Raw genomic sequence first — 16375 nt, 5'->3', positions numbered from 1 at the left:
TTCCCTCATACAACTATTTTGCTCTTTAGGTTGGTACTTACTAGTATAAATAAAGAGGGACATAGTTCCCTTGAGACATATCCAAATTCCAATCCATCCATTTTTATTATTACCATTATTATGTATTCTGAAACACACTTCCATATTCATATTGTTTCCATTTCCACCATCTTTTTCATCATTAAACCTTCCTGTCTACGGGAAGGCCTCGAGAAATAGAATAAGCCCGTGTCTGCTGCTTTCAAGCTTTTCCCACCTTTTCCATTCTAAATTATAATTTGGGGACCATCTAGCAAGCTAGATTTCAAACCCCCCCTGTCAATCAGATCCCCAATACACTAGAAATTTCCTTATTTTTTTTTTATTTTTTTTTTCTTCTAAATAATCAGATCGTTCATCATAGTGATGAAAATGAAAATGCCAGTCGTGGTCCTGAGAAGGGTTTCCAACTCCAACCAAAGTATGCTAGTATTATCACTAATATTGTATTGTATGTTGTCAATAGTGCTAGTGTCCTCGTCTGAAGCTCAAACAGAAACAGGAGGAGGAGGAGGAGGAGGAGGAGAAGGAGGAGGATCCCCTGTTTGCGCAGAAGCAGATAGAGCTTCCCTTGTGAGCTTCAAAGGCAGAATCATCAAGGACACAACAGGAATTCTTTCTTCATGGATAGGCAGAGACTGCTGTGGAGGAGGTTGGGAAGGTGTTGAGTGCAATCCAGCTGGGAGGGTTACTGTGTTGCAGTTGCAGAGACCAGCTACGGCCACTGGTGATGCTGCTGCAGATAGAGACTCTGGCCTTTACATGAAGGGCACTCTCTCCCCTTCTCTGGGCAATTTGAATTTCTTGGAGGTAATGGTAATCAGTGGGTTCAAGCAAATCACGGGTCCAATTCCAGAGAGCTTCTCTAATCTCGCCCACCTCACCCAATTGGCCCTTGAAGACAATTCCCTCGTAGGGAACATTCCTCCAGGTTTAGGTCAGTTGTCCTCCCTCCAAAGCCTCTCCCTCAGCGGCAACCGTTTCAGGGGTCAGATTCCCCCAACCCTAGGCCATCTCACCAATCTCGTCCAAATCAATTTAAAAAGAAATTTCCTCACCGGTCCAATTCCTCCCACTTTTCAAAATGTTCATGCTTTGCAGTATCTTGATCTCAGCTTCAATATGTTGTCCGGCCTCATTCCAGATTTCATTGGTGGCCGCTACTTACCAAACCTCACTTTGATTGACCTCTCCAATAACCAGTTTTCTGGTCAGATGCCCATTTCCCTCTTCAGCTTGCCCAAGCTTTTGGACCTCTCCCTGAACCAAAACCAGCTGACCGGCATAATCCCAGTCCAGGTGGAGGGCCTCAAATCCCTTACCAGTCTTTCATTGAGCTCCAATCGCCTTACCGGCCACATTCCCATTTCCATTTCAAGGTTGCACAACCTCTGGTACCTAAATTTATCTGCCAATGGGCTTTCAGACCCTCTTCCCTCTACCCTTGCCACGGGCATTCCTTCTCTCTTGTCAATAGACTTGTCTTACAACAAGCTCAGTTTGGGGAAAGTTCCAGATTGGATCAGGAGCAGACAGCTTCGAGATGTTCATCTTGCCGGCTGCCAGTTAAGCGGAACCCTCCCAAGCTTTGCAAAGCCTGATTCTTTCAACTCCATTGACCTCTCTCATAATCATTTTACTGGTGGAATTTCAAACTTGTTGGCCAACATGTCAAGCCTGCAGAACCTCAACCTCTCCAACAACCAACTCAAGGCTGATCTTTCCGAAATCAAGTTGCCCGACACCCTCTCATCCCTGGATGTACACGCAAATCAGCTCACCGGATCTCTCTCAGGGTCGACAGGAATCTTAAATGACAGGGCAAGCAGATTTTTGGAGGTTGTAGATGTATCCAACAACCAAATTTCTGGTGGCATCCCAGAGTTTAGGGAAGGCTTGAGGCTGAAAATGCTCGACGTAGGAAGCAACAAGATCGCTGGTCCCATCCCCAACTCAGTTTCAAACCTGGCTCAACTGGAGAGGTTTGATATATCAAGAAACCAGATAACAGGCACCATCCCCACAAGTTTGGGGTTGCTGATGAAGCTTCAATGGCTTGACGTGTCCATCAATGGGCTCACTGGAAAGATTCCAAACAGCCTACTGGGGATTGAACGTCTCAAGCACGCAAGCTTCAGGGCAAACAGGTTGTGTGGGGAGATCCCACAAGGGAGACCATTTAACATTTTTCCTGCAGCTGCATATCTGCACAATTTGTGCCTTTGTGGCAAGCCTATGCCACCTTGCAGGCAGAGCCAGTAAGAAGCTGACTCGGGTGCAGGAGCAGGAGCAGGAGCAGCCCATACCATATCACCAGTTTCATTGAGACATGATCATAAATTAATATAGGAAATAGGATGTCTACTGCAATTGTAACTTGCAACTTGCAAGAGCCAAGCCAAGCCAAGAGATAGTCACTTATTATCTGTTTCTTTTTACATGATTATCCTATTCATTTTTAATTTAAGAAACCTTGTTTCCATATCCGTAAGGTGTTTTACTTAAGCTTAACATCCACACACAGCATATAGAAGAAATCATTTGCTTCAAATGCTACAAAAATGCACTTTGTAACTTAAAATGCTACGAAATGCAACTGTTCATCATCATTCCAAGTTCCAATCCCACAAGACAGTGAGTAAGCAAGGCACTAAACATTTCCTATTTCAACACAGAACTACCAAAACTGCCATTATATCTATTCGAACAAAACCAGACTGAGAATTTACAAGAATCCAGAAACATGTATTAGACACCATTTCCCGAAATGGAGGACACATTCATTAAACTTCCTTCTCTGAAGCTTCTTTCTCTGAACCTCCTTCAATTTCATCCTGAATAACCAACGAAACAAAAAGAAAATATATCAAAATTTAACCCAAGAGCTGAGCTACAATTATCATAACACTCAAAATTGAAGAATGAGCAAAAGTGAGTCTTTACATCCCCAACTTCTGCATCTGCATCTGCATCTGCATCGGCATCAGCATCATCAGTCTCCATCTCCAATGCCTTTTTATACTCTGCTTTAAGCTCAGCTGCCTTATCCACATAAGGCTTCTTCTCCTAAACACATTTGACATCCGACACAAGAAATTATAGTCAATTCACCATTTGCTGTCGACAAGCAACGAAACAAAACCTTAAAAAGACAAAACGAATACAAAAAAAAAAAAAAAACAAAAAACAAAACCTCGTCAGTCATAGACTTCCACTTCTCGCCACCCTCCTTTGCAACCTGAAATCCGTTTTTTAAGTTAAAGCGCTAATGCCCAAAATCATCAAAACATAGCATACCATACATGAATGGAGTTACATAAGATTGAAAACAACATACCGTCTTAACAAGCTTTGAATCAGGATTAGCTTCCTTAAAGGATTTCCTGAAATCGTCCCTGCAGTATACAAAATCCTTCCCCAATTAACACCAAGCAACGTCACACATGCAACCATCATACAAACTGACAGTGCTGCACATTGTATTATATTGGTAATTGCATTATTGCATGCACACACACACACACACACACACACACACACACACACACACACAGAGAAACAGAGGGTGAGATGAGATTTACATGAAGAGGAAGAAGGCAGTGAGAGGGCGCTTGGGTGCATTTGGATCTTTGTCCTTCTTAGCTCTCTTTGACGTGGGTTCTGATGTAGTGGACCTCTTCCTACAAAAATTACAATTTAACCAAATCAAGAGATAAGTAAATCACACAAGTGCAAGAGCAAGAGCAACGCAAAGGAAGAGAAAGAGCCGGAGCAATTTGGGCATACCTCTCTGTGGGAGACTTCTTATTCGCTTCAGGCGGCCTTTCCACAACTTGAGAGCCTGAACGAACATACACAAGTAAAGCAAACCAAATCAACCAAATGATATAATATTCTCCCCCAAAAATAAATAAATAAACAAGATAAAAAGCAAAACCCACTCAGATGCAACTTGATTTTGGCATCAAGGCTACAGCTGTGCATGCTGATGAGTGCCACTGGGACATTCTTGTTGCATTCCTCGCTGCAAAATAACCCACAATCTAGTAAATATGTTGACTAATCAATCTGCCCTAAAAAGTATAAATTCCTTCACAGCCAAGAAAAAAACCAGGGAAGTCATAAATGCAATAGAAGTAATCACACATGGAAAATAAAGAAGAAAAATAGAAATGGGAAATTTGAAAGGAAAAGAAAGATAAGCGGAGAGGAGAGATGGGAATGGGTACCATCGGGCAAAGGCACTGCCGTCCTTGCCACGAACAAGAGAAGGTACACTTGACTCCTCAGTGGCCTCCACCCTCTTCCTCGCCTTGGTTGGGTTCGATTTCATTGACCCACCTCCCATTACTTCTTCTTCTTCTTCTTCTTCTTCTACGAAAGTATGAACGCTGCCTGAATATCAAAGTGTGAAGTGAACCCAAAGCAAATATATATTTTGATTTGTTTCAGTTTGAAATTCGATGAAAACCGAAGAGGGAAAATTGGTTGCCGCCAAAACAATTATTAGAACCCCGCCATCTTCAGTTGGCGCGGATCGATGACTTGTGTATGTCTCTACCGTCCGTTTCCCCAATTGCTATTAGTGTGTATTGACTGACGGTGTAGATTTAACGACTTGTCTCTCTCTGGTTTTGATGAGATAGTTGGGTTGGGCCTATTCTTAGAGTTCTTTTCTCGCACATATTAAATGCTGCTTGATGCTGACATTCATGCATTAGGTTGGGTTGGGCTGGGCTTTATGATGTTCATCATTCTTTCATTTCATACCCGGCCCCATCAACCCACGCTTGCATGGCATGGCATCATGGATAGGAACCGGTCGGTTTTTCTTCTTCGAAAGTAGACAACGGAAAGAAAGAAAGGGCAAAAGTAAAGTAACAATCCAATGTCGTTGGAACTGAACTGAACTGAACTCACACACGACACAAACTCACAACTCAGCCCATCATCTCTCAGATAGTGGGCTTCTTCTAGACTCAGCCCATCTACTTTTTCTACTGTAACAAACGAACAATGGTTCGGATCTGGATTTATGATGTTTTTTTATATATATATAAATTGAATTAAATAAGGCGTGAAAAAAAAGGATTATGCGAATACAAAACAAATTATTTATTAACTTTTTTCGCAGTAAAGTCACTAGTTAAATATGTTGAAGGTCCTCCTGATCAAAGTTTGTCAACACCAGAACCAAAGAAGCACGTTGAAGACTTTTTTTTTTTCCTTCCGTATTTATTAACTTGGGCACTATTTTTAATTTTTAAATTTTTTTTTTTTGGGTGATACTCTCGTTCGTAATACAAGATCTCTTTCCATCCCAGTTCACCCAAAAAAAAAAAAAAAAAAAACAGCCTTCCATTGTTCTAAACGCTACCGTTGGCTCTCTGTCTCCGTCCATCTTCTCCACTGTAAACCCTATAAACAGTGGGGAGCACTGCAATGAGAATCAGCCATTACAACTTTACAGGTATGGTTTCCCTTCCTCATTCCTATTTCCTCTGTATTTGACCGGGTAAAGTTTTGAACTTTGGGTTCAGTTTCATGAACTAAGAACCAAGATGGCTTCGCTTATCATCTTCTTTTTTACCCACTGCGTGCTTTGTTTTTTCAATTTATCTTTTTTCTTAATGGGTTTAACATAAATATTGTTGGGCACTTGTTATCCCTACGGAAATCGTTGAATTCTTGAAAGGTTTGTAGGGTTTTTAATTAGGTATCTCTCTCCCTATTCAAAGTTTTAGCCTTTTGGTTTTACTAACATCAGGGTTCACTAGTTAGCAGTCTACAACACTTTTTGAGTTCCTGCTAGGAAACTACAGAGATAATGCAAAAACATTAAGTTTGTCTATATTATCTTAGTCAATCAATTGAATTACTCTAGTGGATATATGCCTAGTTCTTACCACATATAGATATCTAGATATAAAGTCAAGTAGTGACTAATGAGCAACTGATAATGCAACTTCCTCAAGGATCTCGCTTTTTCTATTAGCACATGATTTTGGTATACTTGTGTCGTAGGAGAGCCTTCCTTCGTCCTGCTTCTGTATCACTCTTATCCTGTTAACAGCAAAAGAGTGTGGTCCTATGTAATGCTACTTACCTCTGGACCCGAGGGTTCATCCGCTTGCATTCTCTTTGTCGAAATCTACTTCTTTTTTATTTATTTAATCAGAATCAACCTAGTTTCATTTATAATTAGAATCAACCTGCTTATATTATAGTCTATCCAGAACTCGATTTCATTTCTTTTGAAATTCATGTTAAATGGCACTTATTTCCTTTTTGTTTTTTAAATGTCATGTGTAACTTAAATTAGTGCTGACCTATGCTGTAGTCTTATCAGTGCAGCCAATAACATTTATGACCTTATCCTACTGACTTGTAGTCCAAATGATTGCCTGAATTTCATGCACAGCCATGTAATGTTGTATTCTAGTTCTTATCTTTGTAAAATACATTGTTGATATGTAGTGGTTATACGTACATACATTCATACATATATTTTGGGGACACCCTTTAGGGTATCCTATTGAGGGATCCCTCAAATAATTTTATTTGAGGGACACCGTTTAGGGTATCCTACGAATTTTTTTTCAACAATCCAAACCATCTATTTTTTAGGTCTTCATTCATAGATCATCCTTGCAAAAAATTAGACAAATCGGAAACTGTTTAGACATCCAATTGTGTCCTACAAAATCAACGAACACGGTGCTTCTAGAAAGTACTAAAATTTCAATAACTCAATTGAGTGGTCAAATGATATCGGATTCAATTGATTTTTTGTAGAGATGATCTTTGAATGATTATCTAAAAAATAGATGGTTTGGATTAGTGAAATACAATGCGGAGTGAGCCCTACAAGGGTGTCCCTCAAATAAGCTTATTTGAGGGATCCCTTAATAGAAGCTCACTTTATATATATATATATAATCTCTGGTGTATTTTTAAGATTCCAGATAAACTAATCCACCTTCCTTTTTGCATCTGTTTCTATGAACTTCAAAATATTTAATTCCCATGCAAGAGGTTTCCAAAATCAAGTTTTTTACTGCGGCTTAATCTGCTCAACTTATTAATCTTCTGATTTTGAAGGAAGAGGGGATGCAGCTGCTTAGATGTTTGGTCATGCGGATTATCTTCAGGATTTTTTTTATTCAACTTGGAGATATTGCTCCTTTTTAAGTGCATTGGTTGGCAGTTTAATCTCAAAGAATTGCGCGGATGTGGTGAGTCATTTGAATAAATATGTTGCTCCTCTGGTTATGTTGCTGCACCATGAGATTTCAGCAATACTTTGTGATTTTAGATTGGCTTACCTTCAAGGAACTCTCTTTCTAAATTGGTTGAAGAAAGGGAAACTGAACTTTCAACCTTCATGGCTCAAAGGGAGTTTATAGATATTAGTTCATCTGATAGTGAAACAGAGAGGGAAGAAAGGGAATCTGTCAACAGTAGAATTCTTCCACCTTGGGCATCTGGAACTGGCTCAAATCCGAGTAAAGGTTAGACTGGGTTTTGTATTTTAAGAGCCTGCCCTGCCCATGTTTAAAGTTAAGTTTATGTATTATTAATTACATGAGAATTAATGAAATTTTCAGATTATGCTGGGCAGTCTAGAAAGGTGCCTTCTCCTAGAAGAGCATATGCTTCTAATGGAAGCTCTCCTAATTTTAATCACCATGCACAGGTGAAACAGAAGTTTCATCCCAGTTCAAGCGATGACATAAGAACCTCAAGTCGACAGGCTGCTCGAGCACATTTTGGAAATTTGGAACAGCCTCAGGATTCACGAATCGCTAATATTTCTGTTAAGGACTATGAGAAAATCTCATCCCAACGGGATTTGAAGAGGACCCTTCCCCCATCTCTGCAGAATGCAAGAGATAACATGGCCCACAGTCAGTTTGGTGATACTTATGGAACCAATGGCAAGGGATTTATGAGAGACCATTCTACCAGGGGCAATGCCAATGAATTTGTTAGGCCTGAGAGCAGTGGGAGTAGGGTCCTGCCTCCCACTTTCATGCATGGAAAGTCATTTTCTACTTCACAGTTTGCTAGTTCAAGTGACCCCGCATACCATCCTGGCATAGGTGAAGAAAGGGTCACTGATAGTGATGAGAGACTGATATATCAAGCAGCACTAGAGGTATTTCTACAGGCATAACATTGTTTCAAATACCTGCACAGTGTAAATAGGATCTGGATCTTTTCTTGTTTTATATGAGTCCATTGCATACTTGGCTTATTTTTGTAATTTTTGGTATGATATATGTTTTGTTCTTGATTCTTTTGTGAGATATATTAAAATAAAAATGGTTAGGTATAGAAGAGCCTTGTATGTATGGAAACCCAAGAACGGGGCCAGCCATGTGTGGTATCGCATGTTTTAAAAAATGAATGCTGTTTGGTAATCTTATGGTAATTAAAAATTCATTTTCATTGTACGAATTTTGGGGTCAAAACCAGTTTGGAAGGGAACATAAATTTGGTCCTTTCTCATGTTCCATCTTTCCTTCTTTCTTCTTTTGTTTTCTAAGCCAGTTTGAAGTGAACCTACATAGAGTGAGTTTTGAAGATCTGGTTACTTCTCAGTCTATTCCTAATCCCGTTTTACCCATTTCTTTTTACTGCTATGCCACCTCCTTAGAATTTGGTGAAATCCTTCTGCTACTACTAAATTGTGACTCTGAAGAATGAACTTGTTAAGCAAATAGTAAACTTATGACAAACAAGCTTTTGTGAAATGGCTGAACATAGCAGTGTTCACAATAGTTACTTGTGTGCTTTCGTGATATCTTAAATATAATCCGTGGAATAAGATTAGTTCTAGATATTTTTATCCTAGTTTGACACAATGAATCCTCTTTGAAGTGGTAAGGAAGTTTGGTTCTTGCAGGATCTCAATCAACCAAAAGTTGAAGCTACTTTGCCTGATGGTCTTTTGTCGGTCCCTCTTCTACGACATCAGGTGTTTCTCTCTATCTATTTTAATTCGTTCTATCATTTTGATGAATATGTGTTTTTTAACTCAAATAAATTTACGTCACAGAAAATTGCTTTGGCATGGATGCTTCAGAAGGAAACTAGAAGTCTGCATTGTCTAGGTGGAATCTTAGCAGATGATCAGGTAATTCAATAATAGTCTTCTGACCTGTAGCTCTAGCTTATTTTTAGTTACTTGGCTAACGATTTTATATGTATGCTTTACATGGATTCATAACGCTTTTATCTTACAGGGCCTTGGTAAGACTATCTCAATGATTGCCCTTATACAAATGCAGAGGTTTTTGGATTCACAATCAAAATCTAAAGATTTAGGCAATCATAAAACTGAAGCTTTAAATTTGGATGATGATGAGGACAACGGCAGTGGTGGTTTAGATAAAGTCAACAAGACTGAGGAATCTGATGATATTCGATCAACTCCAGAAGTTAGTACATCTGCACGGTCATTCAAAAAGCAGAGGCCAGCAGCGGGTACATTGGTTGTGTGTCCAGCAAGTGTTCTTCGACAGTGGGCTAGGGAGCTGGATGATAAGGTCGCAGAGGAAGCAAAGCTGCGTGTCCTTATTTATCATGGAGGTAGCAGGACAAAGAATCCTGAAGAACTGGCTGGCTATGATGTGGTTCTCACGACATATTCTATTGTAACCAATGAAGTCCCGAAACAACCTTTAGTTGATGATGATGAATCTGATGAGAAAAATGGGGAAAAATATGGAATATCTTCTGAATTTTCAATTAATAAGAAGAGAAAAAAGGCTCCTGTTGTTAGTAAGAAGGGAAAGAAGGGCAGAAAAGGAATTGATAGTTCCTCTTTTGATTGCAGTTCTGGTCCCCTTGCAAGAGTGGGTTGGTTTAGGGTGATACTGGATGAAGCTCAGACAATTAAGAATCACAGAACCCAAGTGGCTAGAGCCTGCTGTAGCCTTCGAGCCAAAAGAAGGTGGTGTTTGTCCGGTACACCTATACAAAATGCAATTGATGATTTATACAGCTACTTCAGATTTCTGAAATATGATCCCTATGCTGTATATAAGTCATTTTACAGTACCATTAAGGTTCCAATATCAAGAAATTCAATCCACGGTTACAAGAAGCTCCAAGCAGTTCTGAGGGCTATAATGTTGCGTCGAACAAAAGGTGAAAATTTTGTTCTGGTTATTTGATTTTCTTGATAGTGAGTAGTTGATTTTATGGTGTAGTTTTTCATCTAATAAATTTATTCTAGTTCTTTAGATATTGGTTTGTTTTGTACAAATATGTTATTGATAGTTTTTTGTGACTACATATGTTGATCTATTAATAAAATGTCTGCTATGTTGTTCTTCCAATACTGCGAACTAATGTGGGTGTGCTTGTCTAGTTTGAAATTTTGGACTTCGAATTACTATTTGGTGCTTATCATACTTAGTTATTCTACATAGGAACATTGATCGATGGGCAACCTATAATTGAATTACCGCCAAAAACAATACATTTGAGTAAAGTGGAGTTCTCATCTGAGGAGCGTGCCTTCTATACCAAGCTAGAAGCTGATTCACGCACTAAATTCAAGGTGCATTCAGTTTTGTTTTATTTATTCTACTTGAGGCAGTGCTGTCTGACTGTTTTGTACTGTATTCATCTTCTTTATTTTTTAAGAGGTATTCATCTTACTTTTCTTTTGAGAGTTTTTAGTTGTAATTGGAAAATGCTGCTAATAGATTTATTAAAGGAAAAATAGATGTGTGATGTTTCTAATGGGCCCAATACTACTTTGTTGACTTTTTGAGGAAAATTATATTTATTGTAAAATGGTACGGGTAGGAACTCCATGGTATAAATATAACCAACCTGCAGTTTTGAGGAAGATTCTTGTTGTGATCTCATGAAGATCAATCCGGGTTTATACACTCTAGTATGCTGATTTCTATTGTATCTTGCAGGCATATGCTGCTGCTGGGACAGTTAATCAAAACTATGCAAATATCCTTTTGATGCTTTTGCGCCTCCGGCAGGCTTGTGACCACCCACTGCTTGTTAAAGGATATGACTCTGACTGTGTTGGGAAAGATTCTGTGAAAATGGCAAGGCAACTTCCTAGGGATATGCTTTTGGATCTACTGCATCTCCTGGAAACTTCCTTGGCCCTTTGTCGTGTATGCAATGTGAGCTTTCTTTAAACCTACCCCCTCATTTTTCATTTGTAGCTTATAAAAGCCTGTAAATCTATATACATAAATTATGTTAAAGAAAACTACAAAACATCTGTTTTCGGATTTGATCAGCTACATCGTGCACAGCAGGGAGGCTGTGATGACTGCCTGTTATTTTTTGTGATGACTCCACATCTTTCTTCTGCTAGGATATAGTATTAGTATTATATACTTTAATTAGGGGATCAGCCAATTATAGGAGATACACAGTGCTTGCTTGTTATTCCTATGTGAAAATGGTCTCAGCGTTTCAGGTTAGTTTGAAATTGAATCAACGCGATTTGTTTTCTTACTTTTGTTATTTTCCGGTGTTATTTTTCATACGTGAATATATATGCTATTGAGATGCAAATGTTGGGTTATAGGAAGTGTAATGTGAGTTGCATGGGACTTAAAGAAAGTTATTTTCTCCTTTTCTATTTTTTCCCCTTATAAATTACTAGTCTCTTGACACTCACTAACATGTGTGCCAATTGACTTTTTCTATTGCATATTACTTATACAGAAATATAAATTAAATTAAATTAAAAATAAGTAGCAAATATTAAACTAAAATTACGTTTGATGGGTTGATAGACTTAAACTTTTCCTTTCACTAATTAACATTTTGTTGGTTGTGCGATAACTATTTGGTAAGCATATGGAATGGTGTCATTCTTAATCATGACAACCATATCTTCATGCCAAATGACAAAATAACAGAACTAAAATCTGATGCATTAGGGGACAATAGGAAAATGTTTACCCTTCCAACGTCACATCTCACATTGATGGTATGGATCTTTTACACCTGGAATCACCTACCTGCAACTTCACACTTCCTCTTACATTTTATGCAATTTTTGATCAAAAGGTTGGGGAAAAATGATGCAAAGTAATATACCAACCTGAGACCAAAATATGATGCTTTTTTGCTCTTGATGTTGATCCTTTTTCTCTCTCCCTATCCTGGCTTTACGAAGATAGAACACTTAGCTTATTTAACTGATATTTTTTTGTTCGTGCTTTTTTTTTTTGGGGTCAGATTTTTGTTCGTAGATAATACCCATTTGCCCAAGAATCAGTTAATGTATACAACAACCATCTTGCAAGCTTGTTAGTTGTTAGAACGTAGTCTTCTTTCTAGTTTTTATTTTTATTTTTTAATTCTAAATTTTAAGAAATTGCCTAGGACAGTTCTTAGTTTTGCTTTTTTACTATTTTACCTTTTAGAACTAAATTTCTCTTGTCTAATATTCCGTTTAACAAAGGGCATTTTATGGGTTTTTGAGAGTTTCACCAAAAGGTGCTTTTCCCTTTATATATAGAAACATGGATGTAATGAATACTTATATCAATAAATATTACTCTGCATCAAGATGCTTTATATTTGAAACCAACGTTCTTCCATTGTGTTTTTGTAACTTTGAAAAGAAAAAAAAAAACATGTTCAACTAATTTTTGGGGATTGCACTGATGATTTTCTTTGAAAATTGAGTGTCAGAATATTAAAAGAATATTGTGCAAACATTGTGTGCCTATTTAATTCTTCTTGTATTTAATGCTTTTCGCAGGATCCACCTGAAGACCCTGTTGTTACTATGTGTGGCCATGTTTTCTGCTATCAGTGTGTATCAGAATATTTGACGGGTGATGACAATATGTGCCCTGCTATTGAATGTAAAGAACAAGTTGGTCCTGATAACGTCTTCTCCAAATCCACTCTCATAAGTTGCCTATCTAATGATCTTGATGGTAGTTCAATGAATTCTCAGTCGGATGAGAAATCAATTGTGGTACAGAATGAGTATAGTTCATCTAAAATTAGAGCTGTTATTAAGATTTTGCAGTCGCATTGCCAATTAAACGACTCAAATTCGGAACCGTACAACTCTACTGGACGCAATGGAGACCCTTATTTTGGAACCGAAATCACAGATAGTAGCTATTCAGGTGTTGATGTTGTAAAGCACACAACAGTAGTTTCAAACTCCCCAAATGATGGACCAATAAAAGCAATTATTTTCTCCCAATGGACTAGCATGTTGGATTTAGTTGAAACATCACTGAACCAATATTGTATACAGTACAGAAGGCTTGATGGTACAATGAGTCTGGCATCAAGAGACAGGGGTGTCAAAGATTTCAACACTGATCCGGAGGTTTTGGTCCTTACCTTGATAAATTGCTCAAAATAATCCATAACTGCTTCTGTGTTCATCATGTTTTCTTTCTTTTAAATGTGCAAGTTGGGTTTGACAAAAAAAGGGCAAGGTGGGAAAACCTGAACCTCATACGGATATTTTGGTTAGAATGCGTATCTGTGGATGTGAGATGTTGAAATAGCACTGAACTATACGTGCTTTAGTGTTGTACTTTTATATGAAGAATTGTCAACACTGCATGACTAACCCGTTTACCGCCTCAATCTGGTTATTAATTTTAACATCTTGATGGTTGAAATATATTGCAGATCACTGTTATGCTTATGTCCCTAAAGGCAGGAAACCTTGGTCTGAACATGGTTGCTGCATGCCATGTTATCCTTTTGGACCTGTGGTGGAATCCAACTACTGAAGATCAAGCTATTGATCGGGCACATAGAATTGGACAGACTCGACCTGTTACTGTAACACGTCTCACTATTAAGGATACAGTGGAGGACAGGATATTAGCTCTACAGGTATGATATTTTACTTGCTATTGCATATTGGATTTGTACTGCTGCTGCATTTTTTTTCCCCTCTAATTCTGATTTCTATAGGATGGGTTCCTTAAAACCGTATCTGGTGCAAGAACATTTTACTATTATTAAAAATAAATTCCTGGACTTAACATAATTACTTTTGGTTGCTCTCCATGTGTTTCGTTCTCTCTCACCTCTTTGCAAGTCTTCTGAAACCTTCACAAGCCTTTGTTATCAATTCCTGTAATGTGAAAATCAATTTGATCAATGGTCCAAATCAGTATGAGAAGAGAATACATATGTATACGCGCGTGTGTGTGTGTGTGTAAGAGAGGGGGAGGGAGAGAGTAATAGGTAAGATCTCTTGTTAGATGGTCTAAGCTACTGTGTTGTCTTGGACCCAAAAAAAAAAGCTACTGTGTTGTCAAACTCTAAATCAAATTCATGTCCTGTATGTCTGGCCTTGATTGATAGCATTACTCTATTCGTTATGCTAAGAGTCAGGCTTTTGAAGTTTTATGATTTTAGATAGCAGCCAGAAAGATTAAAGAGAAAAGGAAACTATTTTTCTGTTATGTTTACGTATCTTTTAGGCTCACAGATGAAATACTGTAGGCAGATATGTCAGCCCATAGTTCTAATAATTTTTGTTTTACTCGCTGTTCTGCAGGAAGAGAAGAGGAAAATGGTTGCGTCTGCTTTTGGCGAAGATCATAGTGGGGGCTCTGCCGCACGTCTGACCGTTGAGGATCTCAGATACCTATTTATGGTTTAGAACACAAGGAAGGCTCAGGCTCAAGTATTTTTGCTGTATCAAGGGTTGTCTAGAAACAATTATAGAGAATTATGAATCGGAATCCTGATTAATGAAGGATACATGAAATATGTGGTAGCAGAGCCGGTTGATGTAGGCTCTGTCATGGGTGTAGACAGATGTGCATCCTAACCTGCGTCCGTTTTTTGACTTCCCAGGCCAAAGAAGGCATTTTTTGTTCCCCTCAAGTGCTGAGTAGCAGCACCCGTAGGGTGGCTGTAAATATTCTAATCTATTTTATTGTACAAAAGACTGTAGTATACCTTGCTTTGATTTAGATTTGTTCATATAATAATGAATATAAAATGTTGCTTATGTGATATTAATGCTTGCTGCCTGTTCACAAGAGAGAAGATCAAATGTTGTGAACAACAGGAGAGGAAGAGGACCTCCTCATCATCATTGGTTGTTACTTGCAATGGGATGGGACGTTTTCGATTTGTCTAGTTGAGTTTTAGGAAATGAGACGCAATGCAATGCGGGGTGGAGTGGAGGAAAGTGGAAAGTGGCGAAGAAAGAGATGACAGTAGCTATTAGTGGTTTGGTTTCCCACTGGAAATAAATACTACACCACTAGTTAAGCAATAACAGTAAGTAATTTTTTTTCATATTTGGTTTGTTTTTAGGCATTGAATATAAGCTGAAGGATTAGATTTGTGTGAATAAAAAGGGAGACTGACATGACATGCTTGCATGGGTGCATGGGTGGGGTGCCGTGGAAAGGAAACTGGGTTGTGCTAATTCCGAAAGAAAAAATTCAAGTATATCCCAACCCAAAGCCGAAGGATTGAGGAAAGCAGCAGATCATGGACAAAATCCAGTCAGTCAGTCAAATCATATTATTACTTTTATTTTGATTCCCTTACTTTTTCCCACATTTCACCAACAAATTCTGACTTTAGTGGTGGTGGGCCTATAAGTAATGTGGGGAAAGTGGTCTCACAGGCATGTCCTGTATTCATTCATTCATTCTTCTGTATTGATATTGCATTGATGATACTTGATAAACCTGATTAATTAAGTCGTTAAAATCAAAATGAAATGGTATGTGTTTAGTACTAGTGCTAGGAGTATCAAATCAAGATCAACTTACTTTTTATGGTATTATTATTACAAAGTAACTTCATTTTTGGTTCCTAATATGATATCCCTGGCCCGGCCTGGCCCTAATCTGAAAAGTAAAATAATATAGTCACTTCACTTATAATGAATGTTGCAAAAAGAGGAAAAAAGTGAGTGAATCAATGAATGAATGAATGCCTTTGTAAAAGTCATTGCTTGAATGCACCCCAACTTGGCTCACACGCACCAAAGCCAAAGGCCAAAGGTGGTGATTGATTGTTGGTGTCACATGTCCGAAACGGTGGTGGCTCCCTCAGCTCATGATCACGACTCCAACACTACAAACAGTCAGCAACATGCCAGAAGCCTACTAATCACATACCGTAAAGGAGATAAGTTATCACGCATGACATGTCATTACAGATCGAGTTTAGCAAAACAACCCGTTTCACACAATTGTTTCTCGTTGAGTAAGGGCTCTCTTGGATCCTCATTCCTTTTAGTAGTTCACACAAAACACACACGAAAGAAAGGCAACCCCAAGTGTTGTCTGGTAGACTTAGTGTAGTAGTGAATGACCTTTGT

At 38.4% G+C, this 16375-nt stretch overlaps 3 protein-coding genes across 5 annotated transcripts; 2 read left to right on the top strand and 1 right to left on the bottom strand.

Annotated features, from left to right (window-relative positions):
• LOC117616225 (DNA damage-repair/toleration protein DRT100) lies at nucleotides 1-2523 on the top strand. Its single transcript, XM_034345472.1, has one exon. The coding sequence runs from the start codon at nucleotides 406-408 to the stop codon at nucleotides 2299-2301; it is 1896 nt and encodes a 631-aa protein (XP_034201363.1). The 5' UTR covers nucleotides 1-405; the 3' UTR covers nucleotides 2302-2523.
• A 70-nt stretch (nucleotides 2524-2593) lies between these two features.
• On the bottom strand, nucleotides 2594-4463 carry LOC117616226 (high mobility group B protein 7-like). Its single transcript, XM_034345473.1, has 8 exons — nucleotides 4269-4463; nucleotides 3981-4063; nucleotides 3826-3880; nucleotides 3621-3719; nucleotides 3377-3434; nucleotides 3233-3277; nucleotides 2983-3105; nucleotides 2594-2873 (listed from the first exon to the last, which is right to left on the bottom strand). Exons 1-8 carry the CDS (start codon nucleotides 4385-4387, stop codon nucleotides 2823-2825), a joined length of 633 nt encoding a protein of 210 aa, XP_034201364.1. The 5' UTR covers nucleotides 4388-4463; the 3' UTR covers nucleotides 2594-2822.
• A 782-nt stretch (nucleotides 4464-5245) lies between these two features.
• On the top strand, nucleotides 5246-15005 carry LOC117621994 (helicase-like transcription factor CHR28). Of its 3 annotated transcripts, none has more exons than XM_034352513.1 (12): nucleotides 5246-5509; nucleotides 7145-7274; nucleotides 7355-7550; nucleotides 7647-8197; nucleotides 8948-9019; nucleotides 9101-9178; nucleotides 9288-10194; nucleotides 10479-10609; nucleotides 10980-11201; nucleotides 12803-13390; nucleotides 13702-13911; nucleotides 14585-15005. In XM_034352513.1, the coding sequence occupies exons 2-12, from the start codon at nucleotides 7164-7166 to the stop codon at nucleotides 14687-14689; spliced, it is 3171 nt and encodes a 1056-aa protein (XP_034208404.1). In that variant the 5' UTR covers nucleotides 5246-5509; nucleotides 7145-7163; the 3' UTR covers nucleotides 14690-15005. The 3 variants fall into 3 exon arrangements, with proteins under 3 accessions (XP_034208404.1, XP_034208400.1, XP_034208406.1); XM_034352509.1 differs by having other exon boundaries at nucleotides 7141-7274; XM_034352515.1 differs by lacking the exons at nucleotides 5246-5509; nucleotides 7145-7274 and having other exon boundaries at nucleotides 7435-7550; nucleotides 7736-8197.
• Nucleotides 15006-16375: the final 1370 nt, after the last annotated feature.

This window comes from Prunus dulcis, chromosome 1 (genome assembly GCF_902201215.1).
Source record: "Prunus dulcis chromosome 1, ALMONDv2, whole genome shotgun sequence".
Lineage (NCBI taxonomy): Eukaryota > Viridiplantae > Streptophyta > Magnoliopsida > Rosales > Rosaceae > Prunus > Prunus dulcis.
The sequence above is the reverse complement of the archived record's forward strand: the minus strand, read 5'-3'. Positions and strand labels throughout refer to the sequence as shown.

What these genes read in the sequence shown, in the direction of transcription:
- LOC117616225 (XM_034345472.1), top strand. Translation starts at nt 406, where the DNA reads ATGAAAATGAAAATGCCAGTCGTGGTCCTGAGAAGGGTTTCCAACTCC.
- LOC117616226 (XM_034345473.1), bottom strand. Translation starts at nt 4,387, where the DNA reads ATGGGAGGTGGGTCAATGAAATCGAACCCAACCAAGGCGAGGAAGAGG. An exon ending in GGCAGTGCCTTTGCCCGATG is followed by an intron (nt 4,064 to 4,268) that starts GTACCCATTCCC and finishes GTTATTTTGCAG; the next exon opens with CGAGGAATGCAACAAGAATG. An exon ending in ATTCAAAGCTTGTTAAGACG is followed by an intron (nt 3,278 to 3,376) that starts GTATGTTGTTTT and finishes AACGGATTTCAG; the next exon opens with GTTGCAAAGGAGGGTGGCGA.
- LOC117621994 (XM_034352513.1), top strand. Translation starts at nt 7,164, where the DNA reads ATGTTTGGTCATGCGGATTATCTTCAGGATTTTTTTTATTCAACTTGG. An exon ending in TATATCAAGCAGCACTAGAG is followed by an intron (nt 8,198 to 8,947) that starts GTATTTCTACAG and finishes TGGTTCTTGCAG; the next exon opens with GATCTCAATCAACCAAAAGT. An exon ending in ATTTCAACACTGATCCGGAG is followed by an intron (nt 13,391 to 13,701) that starts GTTTTGGTCCTT and finishes AATATATTGCAG; the next exon opens with ATCACTGTTATGCTTATGTC.